Source organism: Octopus sinensis, linkage group LG4, assembly GCF_006345805.1.
Source record: "Octopus sinensis linkage group LG4, ASM634580v1, whole genome shotgun sequence".
NCBI classification, from domain to species: Eukaryota; Metazoa; Mollusca; class Cephalopoda; order Octopoda; family Octopodidae; genus Octopus; species Octopus sinensis.
Window position 1 is genome coordinate 155,947,649 of NC_043000.1, and position 21,807 is coordinate 155,969,455.

Below are 21,807 nucleotides of genomic sequence, written 5' to 3' on the forward strand. Positions count from 1 at the left end.
CTCTGGTACTGTTTCCATAGAAAATTCAGAAAAAAAGTTTTTGTTTCACATAATTTTTGAAATCCTAATAAAAATGATTATACTGAATAAAGCAGGATTATTTATATAGTATAAAGTAATCTGAACAAATGCACAGAAATCTAACCAATAATTTGAAACTTCTCAGGAATTTCTATCTTGAGACTGAATTACAAACGGCAACAATGGTTGAATCTAAAATTTCATTCTTCCAAAAATGTTACATTGTTTTAAAAATATTCTGTTTACTGTAGAACAGAAACGAATTTAAAACAAAAAAAAGTGAATAAATCATCCTGTAACCCTTAGTAGGGCAGTATTGTAAGTGCACACTAAAATATCCTAGGCGGCATTCCCAAAAGAAAGCCATCAGACTGATTGGCAAGAACTCACTCATGCCTCTGGCCCACATCTGCACAGACTCTTTTGTTACCATATTTCTATTGAGATGCTCAGCATTTCTTTCAATTAATTTGAAATATAACAAAGAATTTAGTGAAATAACTTAGTTATCATTAAGTTAGTGTTAGGTTCATTAATTGAGGCTATGGTTTGGTGGAAGATATTAATTCAGAACTTTTGAAAACAAGGCATTTGTACTACAGAGCCAGAGATGGTTTCAGGCAGGTTGGTATCAAAAGGTTGATCTGTCTCCTACTACAGAACTAGCTATCTGCACATAACTTTCAGTGAATTACCACCCATGAACTCCTCTCATCACACAGTATTTCTCCTCTCTGGCCCATCATTAATAATCATTTCCAATCCTTCTGCCACAAAACATCAACCTTCTCAAATTCTTTTCTTGCTCGTATTTTTCCTAGTCACTCACTCACAGCTGTTCAAGATGAACATCCCCAACATCAATAAACCAGTCATGAAGGACCTGAACTGGCCTTTAAAGAAATGACAGCTTCATTTTTACATAGGGTACCATCAGCAAACCTGTATGCCAGAGCCTGACCCTCTTCAAGCTATTGACAACAGACGGATGTTATACTCTCTTTACTCTTTTACTTGTTTCAGTCATTTGACTGCGGCCATGCTGGAGCACCGCCTTTAGTCAAGCAAATCGACCCCGGGACTTATTCTTTGTAAGCCCAGTACTTATTCTATCGGTCTCTTTTGCCGAACCGCTAAGTGACGGGGACGTAAACACACCAGCATTGGTTGTCAAGCAATGCTAGGAGGACAAACACAGACACACAAACACACACACACACACATATATATATATATATATATATACATATATACGACAGGCTTCTTTCAGTTTCTGTCTACCAAATTCACTCACAAGGCATTGGTTGGCCCGGGGCTATAGCAGAAGACACTTGCCCAAGATGCCACGCAGTGGGACTGAACCTGGAACCATGTGGTTGGTTAGCAAGCTACTTACCACACAGCCACTCCTGAAGAGTGAATAAAATGAGATGGTACAATTGAGAACTGAACCTGTGCTGTCAACTCGGTTGATTGGAAGGAGACCACCCATTTAATGTTTGCACAATATTCAACAGACACAACTTCTGTTTACCTTGGGAGAGGTTTCTTTGTAAAGGTGATGTAGTCTGTACAAGTTCAGGATCAATAGTTACACTGGTTGTCTTTTGATGCTGCCTCTGTTGGTGAGTTACTTTCAAATTAACTTTACTCTTTGGAGTATAAGAAAGCCACTGATATATGGAAGAATCTAACATGATGGCCAAACCACAGACATTCATCTGAAGTAATGCAGGAGCTGAAAAGAAGAAAAAAAAACATTTTTCAAAGATTAAGTTCCATCTACCACAAAACATCAGTTTTTAAACTTAACCCTTTCGTTACTATATTTCTGACCAAAATACTTATGTGTTTCAATTAATTTCTAACATAATCATAAATTTAGTCTGGGTTCATTAAACAACTATAACTTTTTTATTTATCAATATATTAACGTGAATTTTGGAAGATAATTTAATGAAATGTTCTCAACCAATTCTATACTATAATTTTTGCCACAAAGTGACTCTAATTGCAGGTAGATACAGGTAAATTCAACAAAATATAAAATTATTAAAATTTTGTTCAAACATCGCTATAGAAAATGGGTTATTAGCTAATATTCAATTGGGTATACAACAAAATTTTACGATAGAATTTGTTATTCTGGGTAACTTTCTGATACCCATAATAATATTTATGGCAAAATAGTCTTAATTTCATTTAAGGTTATGGGAAACCACTAACTATCCTTTCTTTCGCTTTGTTTACATTTAGCATAACGGTTCGTTTCCGCCATAATGATTTCAAATAGGCTCATTCGATAAAGTAAAAAGAAATAGTCTAAGGCTTTACTCTTCTGGGAAAGTCTGTGGCTTGGTCCAGTTTCTTCAGAAAAATCACCGAAAGAAACAGTTATTAATTTTTCACTCCATTCAGGTGCCAATTCATTTTCTTTATCGCTGTCGGAGCTCTCGGATTCACTGTTTTCACTTTCGGAAAATGAAACATCAGATTCATTATCAAATACCACATGCTTTTTTTTTTCAGTCATAGAGTTAGATTTATGAAGGTCTTCAGTAGAAAATCCTTCGAATTCTGACTCGCTGCTTGATATAATGAAATTCGTATCCATTTTTTGTCAGAATTACAAATTTTGAAAACACAATAGGAACAAATTTCGGAAAAAAATCTCCCAAAATTCACGGAATTAAAATTACACTTCGATTTTTGTACAAAACTGTAGTTGAACTCTTTACGAAGTATAATACATATTTTCACAAATGTACTAAAGAGATTTGCTCTGATATTCTCATTTAAATATGAATAGGTAAATTCGGGTGGCTTTGGGCAGTTTGGTCACATTAACCAAAATTTTTTTCGGGCGGTTTGGTAACGAAAGGGTTAAGGAAGTATTCTTAAAGTTACATAAATGCATGCATATTTGTTTACATGTTTGAAGGGTCCAGCAGGCAGTTTTTTTTTCTTTAAGTTGAGATATCTGACCCATGTATAGTTACATACTCACAGTCATAATATGTCATAATATTTAAACCAGCAAAGAAAACACTCTTTACTCTTTTACTTGTTTCAGTCAGTCAAGCAAATCGACCCCAGGACTTATTCTTTGTGAGCCTAGTACTTATTCTATTGGTCTCTTTTGCCGAACCACTAAGTTACGAGGACGTAAAAACACCAGCATCAGTTGTCAAGCAATGTTGGGGTAACAAACACAGACACACAAACATATACACACACATATATATATGTACATATATACGACGGGCTTCTTTCAGTTTCCATCTACCAAATCCATTTACAAGGCTTTAGTCGGCCCGAAGCTATAGTAGAAGACACTTGCTGAAGGTGCCACGCAGTGGGACTGAACCCAGAACCATGTGGTTGGTAAGCAAGCTACTTACCACACAGCCACTCCTGTGCCTACAAAGTTATTCAACATGTTTGAAATAGCAACTAAATCTCCCACAAATCACACCTTTTTATTTTAATACAAAAAAGCACTTTGTAAATGTAATCCTGCATGCACTATGTGAGTATAATATATGGGACTGTCACATCTGGAATGTCTTCATCATACGTTTGCTTGATCAGAGCAGACATGGTACTAAACAGCAACCAGGAAGACTCAAGGCTATTGTTACACACACAAACAAATCATATGGTACCTTCTGGTGTATCAATCTTTGATGGTAGTTGAACAGTGAAACTGAGCCAGTCGACAGAGTCTAATGATGCCAAAGTCGGAGGAGCATTGCCGGAATAGAACAACGATGATGTCACAGTTGTTGTTTGCGATGGTCCGGAAATTAAAGGGATGATGTATCCTTTGCCACCACCGCCTCCACCTGTATAAACAAAACAAAAACCATACATTTTAATGTTTCCACAAAACAACAACTACAGGACAGGCAAAATAAACCTGAAACTTAGTTCTAAGTACTGGAGCATTAAAGAAATCTCTTATGATAATTAATGATAAAACACCTAATCTTGGAAGGGATACAAGTTTAATAACAGATAACATTTATAAAAAATAAAACAAAATCTGTTACCTAGCTTATTATTTAGGTGAGCTAAACTATATTAAATTCAGTTTCCTGTATATGGTCACAAACAAAATATTTACAAAAGGCCCTGATGTATTCTCTTTGAATTTTATTTTGATGTTGATGTACTTGACTCAATAGGTCTCCTCAAGAACAGCGGGTCACTCTAATACATAAAGTTATAATCTGTTTCTTTTTATTTATATACTTTAGCATTAATTCAAGGCTTGAACTGCTGACCATTGGTATTTCATTAATGCACTCTAATTGCTCACTGATTGCACCACTCAAAAGCTTAATTACAATTACTTACTGTTAACATACATGACAGCTTGAATACTAGTTAGTGTTCCCGTGAAAGCATTTGCAGACGGCGTGAGGCAACATCTCATTTCAAACGTACCCAACGTCAGTTCAAATAATGGCAGGAATTTGTAGGAACTGCTACTGCTATCATGCTCTGCAATTAAATACATTTCAAATTTCAGTATGTTGATGAATTACCATTGAATATTACAAAATATAAGCTGAGTCACATAGAAAGTTGCATTGGAGTAAAATCATGAAGAAAACTACTTTCAGAATAATGAACTCTCAAAAATAAAATTCATCCACACAAAATAAAAACCAGCTAAGTGCTCCCCTGGGCACAAAAAAACATGTTCTCTTCAATGAAGGGCTATGTTTGAAATGTTAGTAATTATTTCTCTGCATAGCATACAGACTTATCCAAATCCATAAACTTGACCTACAAACAACTTTCTCTCAAAACAAAAAGGACAATTTTATTGCCTTCTAGTCAAGAACATAAGAAAGCTTTGGGTTTTGCCTTGCTTTCAGCTTGACAATGATATTAACAGAAAAGATACCAGGATACACCAACCTACATGATATTGTTTAATATACACTCTACATCCCTATTATATTACATAAGATCTATTTTTATAAGCCAACAAATAAGCTTCCACAAATATTTCATAACTTGAATTCAAAACAATGTGTAAACATGGACCATCGTAAGTGCTAGATTCATGTATTATTTTCCTCAAGGATACAAAATAACTTGGTGATTCAACTGCGTCATAACTTAGAGAGATTCCCAATATCTTAACAGTAAGCCAAATTCCATTCAGGTTCTGTACAAAATCTTACAACATCAGCTGAATGTTGCACAGAAGAGAGTATTATAAAAAGTGTAAGCTAAAAGCAATAAACTACATTCAAACAAAAGCATGACTCTAAAATTCTAATAAAAAAAAGTCTACTGTATGGAAAAACTGACAGATGGCAACTGAAATGACAGGAGCTCAAGAAAATACTACACACTCTAAATGATACAATAAGGAGTCACTTAAATAATCTCTACTTTGAAAATATAATTATGAATCATATAATGCATCTTAGTGGAGGCGCGTGGCTTAGTGGTTAGGGTGTCAGCAACATGATCGTAAGATTGGGGTTTCAATTCCTGGACCGGGCGACGCGTTGTGTTCTTGAGCAAAACACTTCATTTCACGTTGCTCCAGTCCACTCAGCTGAAAAAATGAGTAACGCTGCGATGGACTGGTGTCCCGTCCAGCTGGGGAATGCATACGCCATGGAAACCGGGAAACCGGGCCCATGAGCCTGGCTAGGCTTTAAAAGGGTGCATTTATTTGTGGAGGCACGTGGTTTAGTGGTTAGGGTGTCAGCATCATGATCGTAAGATTGTGGTTTTGATTCCTGGACTGGGTGACGCGTTGTGTTCTTGAGCAAAACACTTCGTTTCATGTCGCTCCAGTTCACTCAGCTGGCAAAAATGAGTAACGCTGCGATGGACTGGCATCCCGTCCAGCTGGGGAACACATACGCCATAGAAACTGGGAAACTGGGCCCATGAGCCTGGTTATGCTTTAAAAGGGCACATTTATTTATTATTTATAATGCATCTTAACAGAGAATTATATACATCTCAAGGTGACATCATTTTTGAAAAAGCAAAATCACCGTATTCTACAAGCAAAGTGGCATAAGACATAGAAAGAGCTGTGCCAAAAAATTCTAAATACATGCCCCAAAGGAGACTTAATGAGTGGCTAAGGGTGACTTGGTTGCACATATTTAAAGTTGGAAAGAGCTGACCGCTACTAACATTGGATCATCATCATCATCATCGTTTAACGTCAGTTTTCCGCGCTAGCACGGGTTGGACGGTTCGACCGGGGTCTGGGAAGCCAGGGGCTGCACCAGGCTCCAGTCTGATCTGGCAGAGTTTCTACAGCTGGATGCCCTTCCTAACGCCAACCACTCTGCGAGTGTAGTGGGTGCTTTTTACATGCCACCTGCACAGGTGCCAGGGGAGTCCGGCATCAGCCACGATCGGTTGGTGCTTTTTATGTGCCACCGGCACTGAAGCCAGTCGAGGCAGCGCTGGCAACGGCCACGTTCGGATGGTGTTTTTTACGTGCCACCGGCACAGGTATCACAACTACTATTTCCATTGATATTTATTACAATGTTCATGTACCTGACTCAACAGGTCTCCTCAAGCACAGTGGGATGTTCTTGGATATTTCCACTAAAAACAAAGTTCTAAAAAAAAAACAGGTGTTAAAACATAAATGATAAAAGCAAATAACCTTTGTATTGCGCCATATCTTGGAACAAAGTGTCAGAAGCTTCTGAAGAGGCTGCATTTGGTTTCTTCTCAAGCCACGTCTTCCAGATGTGGAAAACGAAATGTACATGTGCCTTCTTAATGCTGAGACTAAATTGAGGAACTTCAACCATATATTCAACAGATGGTAAATAAGGGTTCTTCCTGAAAATGGATAAAATGGACAAGTAAAGAAATCTGGAAGCACACATCATATTCCTAGTAATCCAACCTCTTAAAAGGTTACACAAATTACAAAAACTGAATTTGTGATTTCTAGATAAAAAAAAAAAAATTGAAGTCTTGAAATTAGTTATCGTTCCAATTTCAAAAGCCATCTCTCTCTCTCTCTCTCTCTCTCTCTCTCTCTCTCTCTCTCTCTCTCCATCTCACTCACTCTTTCTCTCTCGTTACCATTTCTGATTTAAAAACTATCTCAATTAGCATAAATACTTTTATATTCAGACCCACAGTGAAGAGTTCCAACTAAGATCAAAATACATATAATAGGTATTTTATGATTTTTACTAGCTTCGTTACTTTGAAATGATAGATTAGACACAATTAAATACCTGAATCTTAAAAATTACAGCTCTGAAGTAGCTATGTTTAACGTTTCTCTTCCCAAATTAGTAAAACGGACAGACCAATTAAAATGACACTCACATAAAGAAGTTTTGGAAGTTTTAAAAGAAATGAAACAGAAAATAACATTTATATCATTACTGGGTAGAGAAACGGAGACGGAAAAGAAAAAGCAGAGAGAATTAAAAAGAACAAACCAGTTTTCTGGGAAAAGCAGAGACTTCTTGTAAACTGATCCACTACAAGGGGAAATAATTGTTTCAGTATGAGATGGCTTGCCAGTTTTGTCAATGTTCAAAAGACCCACAGATAAACCAAACAGCTAAAACAGAAAAAGAAACATTTTAAAGTAAAGTTTTTAAAGAAAATTTTGTACTTGCAGACATGAGTTCAGTGCCCCTGTGTGGGCAAATGTCTTTACCTCAGGCATCGTCTTCTAAAGCCCCATGCCAGTCAAAGCTTTGTGAGTGGATATGGTAGACAGAAACTGAAAGTAGCCCATTGTATATGTGAGTATGTGTTTGCCCTTGTCTTCGTGCAATAACTGTAAGCAAGCATCACTGCTACAGAACAAGTGTCTTTTGTTTCTAATCTTCCATGGAACACGATTGGTTGCAGGAAAACATTGCCTTACTTGGTAACAGATAAATATTTATTTCTTTATTGCCCACAAGAGGCTAAACATAGAGGGGACAAACAAGGACAGACATAGATATTAAGTCGATTACTTCGACCCCAGTGCGTAACTGGTACTTAATTTATCAACCCCGAAAGGATGAAAGGTAAAATCGACCTCGGCGGAATTTGAACTCAGAAAGTATCGACAGACGAAATGCGGATACGCATCTCGCCCAGCGTGCTAACGTCTCTGCCAGCTTGCCGTCTTGGTAACAGATAAACATTGGCAACAGGAAAGACAAATTCCATTGGATCCATGCAAGTATAAAAAGTGAGCATCAAAATGCTGCTGTTACTGATAAGATAAGTGTGTGTGTGTGTCTGTGTCCGTGTACATATATTTATCACCCACTTGCAACATCCCTTGAATCAGACTACAAAATGCACAGATAAACACACACATTCTTTCTTTTTGTATTCTTCCTTTCTTCTGCAGAACATTCTCTTTTTGTATGGAAGTAAGAGATTATTCAATTACAGGCACAAATGTTTTTTTTTTTTTGGAATATACCACTTCACCACAAAAATGGGTTAAGGGCGTGCTTTCCTTTTGTTTAGTATAACAATTGGAGCAATCAGGGTTATTCATGCACCTTGCTCAAAAACTTAACACTAAGAGTAGTAAGATATGAACTTAAGACTAAGTAGTCAATAGTCCAGTAGCCTAACTTCAGTCACTGTGCCTCACATTTTACATATATTGATCCATGTGGATCACAAACAGCACTTCAGTAATATACCTCATTAAAAGGAATAAGAAACCTAATGTTAAATCTCCTCTTAAAATTGCTGCATAACTAAAAAAACTGCACATAAAGAATGGTAGAAGACAGGAGCAATTAACAAATAAAAAAGTTAATCATATTTACCCTTAGTTGCATGTGTGTGTAACAATTATGCATGAGCTGACTAGAAGGTCCAGCTAGTTTACTGACCAGTCGAACAACATGCTGAGGATACATGGCTTGATAAAACTGCAACTCAAAACGGGAAGCTGACACCACTACAGCTGGCAGTGAACATGGAGTTGATGACATCTCAGTTGACCGTTTGGTGCTAGCCTGTAATTCAGAATCAAAATATTAAATTGAAAATAACACAGGAAAAGAGACGATGTATAACGGTTATAATTTTTGAGAGTATTAACCTCATCCTAGAGTTGAAATATGTTTCTAACATTTACATTTGCACTCGGTCTTAATCATGAAACATGCATCTACACAAGATGCACTTGAAATCAGTTGATTGCAAGGACTGGTCTTCTCAGTCATAAAAATTCCAGCATTAACAAAATAGGAAAAGAACAAAACACTTTTACCTGCAGTCAGTACTAGTGAGGTCGTGGAGGCGCAATGGCCCAGTGGTTAGGGCAGCGGACTCGCGGTCGTAGGATCGCGGTTTCGATTCCCAGACCGGGCGTTGTGAGTGTTTATTGAGCAAAAACACCTAAAAGCTCCACGAGGCTCCGGCAGGGGATGGTGGTGATCCCTGCTGTACTCTTTCACCACAACTTTCTCTCACTCTTACTTCCTGTTTCTGTTGTACCTGTATTTCAAAGGGCCGGCCTTGTCACATTCTGTGTGTCACGCTGAATATCCACGAGAACTACGTTAAGGGTACACGTGTCTGTGGAGTGCTCAGCCACTTACACGTTAATTTCACGAGCAGGCTGCTCCGTTGATTCGGATCAACCGGAACCCTCGTCGTCGCAACCGACGGAGTGCTTCCCATCCCACTAGTGCGGTCACCATGTAACTTGGTAACTTGCAAGACAAAATAGTAGAGTAGAAGGAAAAGAAAAAGAATAAAAAGACTAAGCAAGAGGAAAGGATATTGAGGTGGTTGTATGTAAGATGTTGAGGCACTAAAAAGTAAGATAGAGGACAGCGCTGGTGCCTTGCTATAGAGTAGATACATGGCTATCCCATATTATATAAGGGTGGGTGGGAGCAGCTGGAAAGAAGACAAGGGTGATGGTGACTTGATGCCAGAGCATCTCTAGATACAAGGTAGAGTGAGAGGAGAATAGCAGATGGTCAGAAATGGGGGTAGAAGTATGAGTGACCATGTTGTGACCTCCAGGGTAATATGTGTTGTGAAGAGAAGACTAAAGGTATATGTTAGTATATTTAGGTACCTCTCTTACATAAACTGCGCACACAGATGTTTTATTACAAAGACACTTCTACTCACCCGGCTGCTTCTCGTCGTTTGACGTTTGTGCTTTTGGATAGTTTTCTGGGGGTGCTCAGCTGCAAAAATATATATCTTTGGCTCCAACACAGTTACATTGTATGTTCTGATAGGTGTATACTCCTCGAGGTGCTTCACTTGGTCCACCGTCGGCAAAGGACTGTTGTCATTGAGCAATTCTGATCAAAGTGAGCAAGATAGATTTAAATCAATCAAAAAAATGCAGAGATATTTTCAGTACATATAAAGTATAGAGTAGACAAGGCAAAGACATGGCTGTGTAGTTAAAAAAGTTTGTTTCCCAACTATGTGGTTTCAGGTTCAGTCCTTCTGCACAGCCCTTTAAACTTTATGTGTAGATTTGTTAGATGGAAATTGAAAGAAGCCATATATATATATATATATATATATTTTTTTTTTTACTTGTTTCAGTCATTTGACTGCGGCCATGCTGGAGCACCTCCTTTAGTCGAGCAACTCGACCCCGGGACTTATTCTTTTGTAAGCCCAGTACTTATTCTATCGGTCTCTTTTGCTGAACCGCTAAGTAACGGGGACATAAACACACCAGCATCGGTTGTCAAGCAATGCTAGGGAGACAAACACAGACACACAAACGCATATACATATACATATATACAACGGGCTTCTTCCAGTTTCCGTCTACCAAATCCACTCACAAGGCTTTGGTCGGCCCGAGGCTATAGTAGAAGACACTTGCCCTAGGTGCCACACACAGGGACTGAACCCGGAACCATGTGGTTGGTAAACAAGCTACTTACCACACAGCCACTCCTACGCCTATGAAAACAAGTAATGGCTGTAAATTTAAGATTCTAGACTTGTTGATCAAAAGGTTATGGGTTCAAACTACAGTTAGTGTGCTGTGTCCCTAAACAATTTAATAAAATGTTATTAAATTTCATTAACATAATTGTAACTATAACTTAAAGCTTAATTCTAACCAATACCTCTAAATTCAAACCCAAAACCCCAATCCTAAATCCAAACTTCTAAATGCTAACCTTAACTCTCATGACTTTATTTACACATAATCTATACCTACTAATGCATATTTTAGCACAAAGAAGTCAACCAACTTATTTCCCAATCTGAAAATTTTAATGTTTTACAGCTGAAACCCCCATATATTTATATTGCAATTACAAGACTTTATAACCTAAACACTTCAGTTTCAAATAGTTCTTTCTACCTGAATGATTCAAAAGAATAGAAAAAGTTCACTCCTGCAAGCATTGTAAAACTGCCTCTTCCACAAGATATAGCTTACGGTAGTATGAACTCCATTAAATTGAACTGACTGGATATTTAATGTGAATACTTCAAAGCTCTATCTGCGATGATTTCATCTCAATCGAAGGAGAGGGGCTTTCTCCGTCCGGGTTGCGGGTCCGTGGAATAAGCTGCCAGACGAGATGGTGAAGATGCCGACGACCGCTCGGTTCAAAGTTTCCCTTGACCTCAAGTGGCCTGAACTCTTTACATAACTCCATGTCCCCCTACATGGCCTTGCTTTTTGCTTTTTGAGCCAAAAAATTAACTAACTAACTAAGGTTCTTTTATGACTGAACAGATAATGAGAATTACCATAGAATTTATAAATGTGCAATAAAAGTATATTTGTAATCCATTATATCTGTGAAACTGTGCAGAGCAATAACTAAGACTCCAATCGTTTTATACATAGCAAATAACCACAATGTGGAGAGCCTCTGCATAGTCAATCAACTTGCCAGAAATATCACATAACTCACAATCTATTGTCTTAAAAATAGCTCACACTGGATAATGTAGGCTTAAATAACACTATACTTGAATAAAAGACATAGCAGTCTTGGCTGGAGCTTTTAAGCATAAGTCTGTACAATCTAAGTTGAATTAGAGCTAAACAATAACGAGAGGTAGTCTAATCTTTATATATAAAAGTGAAGTCGTGTGTCTGTCTCCTACAATTTAGATTCCTAACAACTCCCACATTTTGCGGTGCAGTTTAACCAAAACCGGGTATCTTATAGTCGTGATTCATATCGAGCCCTTCTGGGTATTAGTGCGCGTCTACGATGAGTCTACGATTTAAAAAATAATTTACCATCAATTTTTCCCATTTTTAATGCATTTTTGGCATATATAAGGGAAGTAACTCTCTAAAAATTTATTGTTAAATCTCAGAACGTAAAAAGCTACAGTAACACCCCTCCCCCCTTTGTGGTTAGCCATATTGAGATGGCTATTATACTTTACATCTCTAAAAATGCTTATATAGTTATTTCCCTTACAAACTCAAGCAATGCCGGGCGATACTGCTAGTCTTTTATGGAAATAAAATAGAATGATGAAGAACTGAAGTGAACAATTGTTAAAGTACCTGTTTTCGGAAGACAGTAAGGCTCGTATTCATGGTCAGTAGCACAATAAAACACTTTCTGTAAACGATGGACAAAAGAACTGGATACATTGACAATAACAGAACCCAACAGAAATGTCAGCAGGGCATTCTCACGGATGTTGGCTACATTTTCTGTACTGTTGGCATCACTGGATGTTGAAGATTTGCTACCTACAAAAACAATGAAAGAAATCAATGTTTGATGAATCCATTAACAGTAATTTTATTATATTTTATAATTATATAACAACATATATCAGCAAAAACATGTAAACATCAGCAAGACAACTCCTAAACCAATGCTTTCAACCAAAAATACCTTTACTCTTTTACTTGTTTCAGTCATTTGACTGCAGCCATGCTGGAGCGCCGCCTTTAGTCAAGCAAATCGACCCCGGGACTTATTCTTTGTAAGCCCAGTACTTATTCTATCGGTCTCTTTTGCCGAACCACTAAGTGACGGGGACGTAAACACACCAGCATCGGTTGTCAAGCAATGCTAGGGGGACAAACACAGACACACAAACATATACACACACACTTATATATAGATACATATATACGACAGGCTTCTTTCAGTTTCCGTCTACCAAATCCACTCACATGGCATTAGTCGGCCCGGGGCTATAGCAGAAGACACTTGCCCAAGATGCCATGCAGTGGGACTGAACCCGGAACCATGTGCTTGGTAAGAAAGCTACTTACCACACAGCCACTCCTGCGCCTTGTGATATATATCTGCATGAGATGCACAGATATTCCCTTCTCACTTTCACTCTCAGAAATACAGTGAATTAGTGGATGAAACTTCTAACAAACAAAATGAGACGTAAAATAATCAAATAACTATTACCAGCTTAGTGTTGATCTAACTGCTAATTCCTGTGTTTTCCTTGAAATATGTACATATATTGGGTCATCCCATAAATAATGAGGTTTTTTTAATATTTCTTTTATTTTTCGAAATTAAGATAAACAGCAGTCTTTTTTAATCAGAAATATACTCTCCTTCATTTTCTACAATGTTCTTCCATCTATCTGCTAGACTTGCAAGGCCCCTCTTCCAAAATTCAATTTTTTTCCAGTACCATTCTGACCTCATCTACAGAATTCACATTTTTTCCTTCCAAATGATTTTGAAGACTGCAGAATAAATGATAATCAGATGGGGCAACGTCCAGCAAGTATGGTGGGTGGGGTATTGTTTCCCCATTCAAACTACTCCAGCCTTTGGAAAGTCATCCTCGCTGTATGTGGCCAAGCATTATCCTGATGGAAGAACACCTTTCATCTTGAAACCAAAGATGATCATTTTTATTCTGGCGCTGACTTAAGCCGCTCAAGCTGCTTGCAGTAGATCTCCTTTGTTATTGCTTGGTTTGGGTTTAAAAGTTCAAAGTGGACTAAACCTAAACCTTTCATATCCCATCAAACAGACAACAACATCTTACGGGGGTGAAGACCTTCTTTAACCTGATGAAGATGTACAAAACGCAGTGAAGCACGATACAACCCTTAATAATGTTATTCCCTGCCCAATTTTAAATTACAAATGGAAACAAACTGACTTTCATACAACAGACTGCATTTCCTGAACTATACTGGCACTGGCACCCGGCAGATGCCAGGACCCCTGGACTGGTGGTACGTAAAAAGCACTATCCGACTCGTGGCCGATGCCAGCGCCGCCTCGACTGGCTTCCGTGCCGGTGGCATGTAAATTGCACCAATCCGACCGTGGCCGTTGCCAGCCTCACCTGGCACCTGTGCGGGTGGCACGTAAAAAGCACCCACTACACTCACGGAGTGGTTGGCGTTAGGAAGGGCATCCAGCTGTAGAAACATTGCCAGATAAGACTGGAGCCTGGTGCAGCCTTCTGGCTTCCCAGATCCCCGGTCAAACCATCCAACCCATGCTAGCATGGAGAACGGACGTTAAACGATGATGATGATGATGATGATAATATTCCCTCTCCCTCTCTCTCTTTCGGAGAGGCACTGAGCAGCTATACGCACACATACACACACGGCAGTAACTTCCACCTACCGAATTCAATCACAAAGCTTCGGTCTGCTCGGGGCTATAGCAGAAGACACCTGCACAAAGTGCCACACAGTGGGACTGAACCCGAAACCATGTAGCTAGGAAGCAAGCTCCCTAACCACACAGCCATGCCCGATTCATATTTATAAAATGAAACATATGCTTAATTGATAACCACCAGTTTTAATATGATAAGAGTTAGACAGGTACTCAGTATGGTACACAACTGAATCAGTGTCATTCTGTCAGTGAGTCCCACTATACTGATAAACGCTTCTCTTCCTCTATGAATTTCAGTTTTCTTCTACCAGATGTACTTTCTACTCTCTACACAACAAATTTTCAGTTCACATGTTCATCACATCACACATCAGTAACAGCTACACTGCCTTTGTTTATACATCAATTACTGCTTTTAACGTCCAGTGACATTCTCAGAATACTGCAGAATATTTATACTATATAAATAACTTACATTTATGCTATGTTATTATTACACATTCACCAGATCAGAACACATACACACCAACATCACTATTTTGACATATGCTCTTGCATACTGACATGGGTTGGACAGGTCTACTCTACAACTTACTAAAGTTTGTTCTAACCTTATCTGTGAGACCAGCATTCTGAGATCTGACCTGACCCACTTCTCCTAAACATGCTTTCTTTACTTGTTAAGGTTATCCCTACAGATTTTCTGCAGAAATTCTAGCCAGCACTGATTTTGTTATAAGGTTTCATATCCAAGACGTCTGATGTAAACAACAACAAGATCTCATTGTTGTTTACATCAGTTGTCTCAGATCCGAAATGTAACAAAATCAGTGCTGTCTGTAATTTCTATAGAAAATATGTGGAGATAACCCTAATAAGTGATTTATTAGCACTGCTAACACAGTAGGACTTATAAAAATGTTTAATATACTATATGGTATATTACTGGACTGGCTCCTGTGCAGGTGGCACATAAAAACCACCATTTGAGCATGGCTGTTGCCAGTACCGCCTGACTGGCCCTTGTGCCAGTGGAACATAAAAGCACCCACTACACTCACAGAGTGGTTGGCATTAGGAAGGGCATCCAGCTGTAGAAACTCTGCCAGATCAGATTGGAGTTTGGTGCAGCCATCTGGTTCGCCAGTCCTCAGTCAAATCGTCCAACCAATGCTAGCATGGAAAGCGGACATTAAACGATGACGATGATGATGACATGGTTGCATAACAAAACACTGTGTCCCTACAAGTCACTAATCTTTCTTTACTGGGATTCTGTTGACCTGTTTTTTTATCTGTGCTCACTGATAACATGAATTAACACTTGAATAATAACAGTTGTTAACCGTTCGCTGATAGTGTGAAGCAGCATTCAGTAATTGTAGGTTGTTCACTGATAACACATGGAAAAACATTTTCACATACAAAAAGTTTGGTTTCACAGTCAGTTAATGGTTTATACCAGTGGTTTTCAACCAGGGTTCCGCGGAACCTTAGGATTCCGCCAGTACAGTCCAGGGGTTCCGCAAGAAGTTACAAAACTGCTAAAATCGGCAGTAATTTTTAATTCTCCTGTGCAGATATGTGTGCATAAGACTATTAAATTATTGCACAGGGGTTCCTCGAGCCAGTGGAATCTTTCCTTGAGGTTCTGCTCCAGCAAAAAGTTTGAAAAGCACTGGTTTAGACAATAAAGCTGTTCCCTAATACTATAAAGACTCACAATGAAATACAGCCCCTGCATCTGAGACAGAGCAGCTGCTTTCCGAAAAGCTCAATCTGCGACGATTTCATCTCAATCGAAGGAGAGGGGCTTTCTCCGTCCGGGTTGCGGATCCGTGGAATAAGCTGCCAGACGAGATGGTGAAGATGCCGACGACCGCTTGGTTCAAAGTCTCCCTTGACCACAAATGGCCTGAACTCTTTGCATGAACACCACCCTGTACATAACTCCATGTCCCCCTACATGGCCTTGCTTTTTACTTTTTGAGCCAAAAAATTAACTTAACTTAACATGCAAAAGAAAGCCTCCCAACCCATTGACAAAGAGTCACTAACCAACGCACTTCAATCATCTGATATCACAGATGTGCAGTCTCCTCCTTTTACCCTTTCTACCACTACTATAATAGTACATCTCGCATCTGCTAATACTTATAACTTATATTCATACCTATTTCTTTATTACCCACAAGGGGCTAAACATAGAGAGAGGGGACAAACAAAGACAGACATAGGTATTAAGTCGATTACATCGACCCCAGTGCGTAACTGGTACTTAATTTATCTACCCTGAAAGGATGAAAGGTAAAGTCGACCTCAGCGGAGTTTGAACTCAGAACGTAGCGGCAGACGAAATACTGCAAAGCATTTCGCCTGGCATGCTAACGTTTCTGCCAGCTCGTCGCCTTCTTATATTCATACCATTTCCCTACCACCCACACCTAAGCCACACTAATCCCTTTAACCAATCCTTCCTTCCCAGGGCATCATCCCTCTAGAATTCCCTACTCATCCTATTCCTTTTCTTCAGCCAAGATGAACATCCCCAGCAGTCTTGAAAAACCTGCAAAAGTTACAGACTCAGACAATTACTCCTGACAAAATTGAAACTCCGATGTCTGGCAGCTGACTTGGCAGACACCCATAAAATTATCAACCATCGTACAAACAATAACTCTGAGCACCTTTTCAAACTCCACCCATCTAACACCCGTGGACATATTTACAAAGTCAGAAAACAGCACGGCTCCCATGACTTCAGGTAACATTTTTTCACGCTGAGAGTTGCTGAAGCATGGAACAAACTGCCGGCATCAGTTATTAGTTGTTGGAGCACTGCATCCTTCAAAACTTCCATGCTTCCTGAGATTCACCAACACTACACCTGATTTTCTCCCCTCCATACACACGCAAGCATGTATCTGACTCATACATTGTTCGCTTTCCAGACATTTTTACATTACTGCATATGCTTTATACGCACTTTTGACAAGTTGTGGTGCACCTGAGCACTGTATACAATAATTTCATTATTATTATTATTATTATTATAAATCATTAAAATAAAACAAAAAAAGGTTCAGTTTACTCACCTGCTTTCCGTTCTGGTTCAATTACAGTATAAAGGTAGTCAAACCAGAAGAGACCAAACTTTTGCATTCCATACTGTTCCGTGTAGACTTCAACATGTTTATCAAAATCAGTTATAAAGGATGGTGTTTGAAGAACATTCTCAGCACAGGCGATGTCAAACAATGAATTGGTTAGGTAACAAAGGGATCCATCGTTATCAATAGATTCACCTCCTTTCAAGAGTGTTAGAGACTACAGAAGAAGAAGATAATAATGATAATAATAATAATAATAATAATAATGATAATAATAATAATAATAATAAAAATAATAATAATAATAATAATAATAATAATAATAATAATAATAATAATAATAATAATAAGCATGAGTATCCTCTGTGATCATAATATCTCGGTGAAAGAATTTGACAAGATCAGAAAATATAAAGACCTACTCATTGAAATTGAGAACATGTGGCATCTCAAGGCGGTTACAATACCAGTGATCATAGGAGCACTAGGAATGATCAAGAAGGGAACCGAAAATTATATTTGAATGATCCCTAGCTTACCATCCCTGCAAGAAGTGCAAAAGATTGTCTTAACTGGTACATCACACTTATTGAGAAGAGCATTGTCGATGTGAGAACTATTACTACCCATGTATTTTAATTTAACTTTATTTCTATCAAAAAAAAGAATGAACTAGTGAGTTTAGCTTAATGGCCTACCAACGTAGACTATGAGTTTCTTTGCCCTAGGAGTCGGGAAGACACTTGGCAAGAAATGGAAGCAAATTTGAAAGAAGAAAAAATAATAATAATAATAATAATAATAATAATAATACTTTCTACTATAGGTGCAAGGCCTGAAATTTTGGAGTAAGGGGACAAGTCGATTACCTCAACCCCAGTACTCAACTGGTATTTATTTTAATGACCCGAAAGGATGAAGGACAAAATGGACTTGGGTAGAATTTGAACTAAGAATGGAAAGACAGATGAAATGCCACTAATCATTTCGCCCAGTGTGCTAATGATTCTGCCAGCTTGCAACCTTAATAATGATAAGTGTCTCCACTGTGCTGCATCTGTAATAGATTGGTTGAAACCATTGCTCATGTCACAAATGAATACGTACACTTGCCCAAAACGACGACAAGTTGTGGCGACATGATCAGGTAGCGAAAGTGTTGCACTGGAAACTGAACGAAAAGTAGGGGCCAGAGAGAGGCAAAACATAGTATGCGTACAAACCGCAGAGAGTAGTGGAGTCGGAGGTTTGCAAAATCCTCTGGGATTTCCCAATCCAAACAGACCAGGTGCTAGAGCATAACAGACCGGATGTGGTGGTCATGGACAAGGTGCACCACATATGCTATATATGTTGCATGCCCCTTTGACACACAAATAGTCAAGAAGGAAGGAAAAAAAAAAGATAAATACAACCCTCTGAAGTACGATATAGCCCAGCTATGGAAAATGAAGAAGGTGAAGATAGTGCCAATTACTGTTGGGTCCTTGGGGATAGTGTCAGAAGGCATCAAGAGGAATATGAAGGAAATTGGAATAGAGTGCCCAGTAGAACTGTTACAAAAGGTTTGCCTCCTTGGCACTATATATATATAAGTTCAGTAAAATTTAGATTCAAATGAATATGGTACTTAAGTTGAAGGCACCAGAATTTAGTATGGTATAATCCATATAATTTAAAATAAGGTGATTATAATCAAAATTTGTCTATCTCCTTATCCTTATACAAATGAATCCTTCGAATTTAACTAAATTCTATATTTTTATGCAGCTGAAGATTGCTCTACATTTTAAACTGATGTAATGAAATGATTGCATTGTTCAATTAAATGGAGTCGCATGAAACAATCGTACTGCATTACCTCTGGATATCCTTGTTGCTTATTTTGATTATATATATATATATATATATATATATATATACATATATACATGGGTGGGGTGGATGGAGTGGAGCCAGAAAGAGAAGTAAAGATGATAGTGATGAGAAGCAAGAGTGTACCCTCAAGGTAACATATCTGAGAAGATAAACAGAAGAGAGTTTCATGACAGAAGGATCAGGAAAGGTGGGTAGGGATTGTAAGATTACGGGGGGGGGGTACGAAGGAGGATTTAGTTTATGATGAAGTTATAAACTGCAGCTTCAATATAAGAAATTCGAAACTGAAACAAAAATCATTTCTCTTTATATGAGAGTTATTAAAAGTGTTCTAATTAAATGTTATTTCATATAGTTCCTCTCACACCTCTAAACTGAGCAACATCCTCATCATCGTTTAACATCCGTTTTTCATGCTAGCATGGGTTGGACGGTTCAACTGGGGTCTAGGAAGCCAGAAGGCTGCGCCAGGCCCAGTCTGATCTGGCAGTGTTTCTGCGGCTGGATGCCCTTCCTAACGCCAACCACTCCGAGAGCGTAGTGGGTGCTTTTTATGTGCCACCTGCACAGGTGCTAGACGAGGCTGGCAAACGGCCACGATCGGATGGTGCTTTTTATGTGCTACCGGCACAGGGGCCAGACGAGGCTGGCAACGGCCACAATCGGATGGTGCTTTTTACGTGCCACCGGCACGGAGGCCAGTCGGGGCGGCGGATGTGAAGGATATACAAAGGTTGGAAACAAATGAAGCAAGCATGCTTCAGTGGATGTGTAATGGGAGCACAAATAAATGACAGCATTCATCAGAGGTCTTAGTCAATGTGTATAAAGATGAAGACTGCAATGATACAGATATGTGGTGCATACAAAGAATGATATGTGGGTGAAAGATATCAAATGATACAAGAAGAAGGAGCCTGCATGGAGGGAAAATCGAAAAAAGACATCAGCATAAGTGGTGAGACAGATATCAGAATGAGGAGCAACACAACGGGGAATAAGGAAGGACTGCAACATATGAAGAGACACAGAGTTAAAATAGACCCATCCAACCCCTTGCTGGTTTGGAAAAGAAAACATAAAGACGATGAGAATGAAGAGAACAATGATGCGGATGGTGACAATGAATGCTCTGAATGCAATAAGATCAACACAGGTATGACTTACAGTGATGTTTTCATTACACACTGAAGAACACACACACGGACCCTGACTCGTCATACAAATATGTGTTATGCCACACTGAACGTCCAGGTAGGAATGGCCATAAAGAACCACACTGACAGCAAGGCCACCTGCCTCCACAAAGATGAAAGGTCGAAACAAGACCCGACTTGGACCAAAATGCACAGCCTCCCTTACAGTCTCCGTCAACTGGAAAAGAAAATAGTAACATTAATTTTCAGTCTTAATCATCTGAATATTTACAAACATAAAATACTTTAACCCTTTTGTCACTGTATTTCTGTTGAGATGCTCTGTGTTTCTTTCAAATACTTTAAATATTAGAAAGAATTTAGTAAAATAACTTAGTTATCATTAAGCTAGTGTTAGGAACATAAATTGTGACTAAGGTTTGGTGGAAGATTTTAATTCAAAACTTATGAAAACAAGACATTTGTACTACAGAGCCAGAGGTGGTTTCAACCAGGTTGATATCAAAAGGGTTAAGAATTGTTTCTCTATTATATATTTTAACCCTTCTGTTACCATATTTCTGTTGAGATGCTCTGTGTTTCTTTCAAATACTTTAAATATAAGAAAGAATTTAGTAAAATAACTTAGATATCATTCAGCTAGTGTCAGGAATATAAATTGTGGCTAAGGTTTGGTGGAAGATTTTAATTCAGAACTTTTGTAAACAAGACATTTATACTCAGAGCCAGAGCCAGTTTCAGCTGGATTGGTATCAAAAGGGTTAACAATTTCATTTACATAAGACAGATATCATTCTTTTATTCCTTAACTTGTTCCATTTGATAGTGGCCATGTTGGAGCACCACCATGAGAGGTTTTTAAGACTGGTACAAAGCAATGTCTATATTAGCTTTGCGTAATTAGCAGTTGTCCATTGACCATTAGCGAAATGGAAGAAAATGGCTACAACTGGGTATTAAACTATGTCAAGGACTTGACTAGCTGAGAGTTAATCTCTGCTCTGCTGTGTTTGCAAACTATAAGAATAATAGGGACCAGCAGCAGATGGTCCC

At 38.5% G+C, this 21,807-nt stretch overlaps 1 protein-coding gene across 1 annotated transcript in view; it reads right to left on the minus strand.

Annotated features, from left to right (window-relative positions):
• LOC115210945 (vacuolar protein sorting-associated protein 13B-like) overlaps positions 1 to 21,807 on the minus strand; it is a 155,149-nt gene that overhangs the window by 120,713 nt on the left and 12,629 nt on the right. Inside the window, 10 exon segments of the mRNA XM_029779736.2 lie at positions 1,556 to 1,759; positions 3,687 to 3,866; positions 4,381 to 4,527; positions 6,686 to 6,867; positions 7,485 to 7,609; positions 8,835 to 9,026; positions 10,159 to 10,337; positions 12,545 to 12,736; positions 17,705 to 17,936; positions 20,765 to 20,971. Of these exon segments, the coding sequence (XP_029635596.1) occupies positions 1,556 to 1,759; positions 3,687 to 3,866; positions 4,381 to 4,527; positions 6,686 to 6,867; positions 7,485 to 7,609; positions 8,835 to 9,026; positions 10,159 to 10,337; positions 12,545 to 12,736; positions 17,705 to 17,936; positions 20,765 to 20,971 (1,840 nt within the window).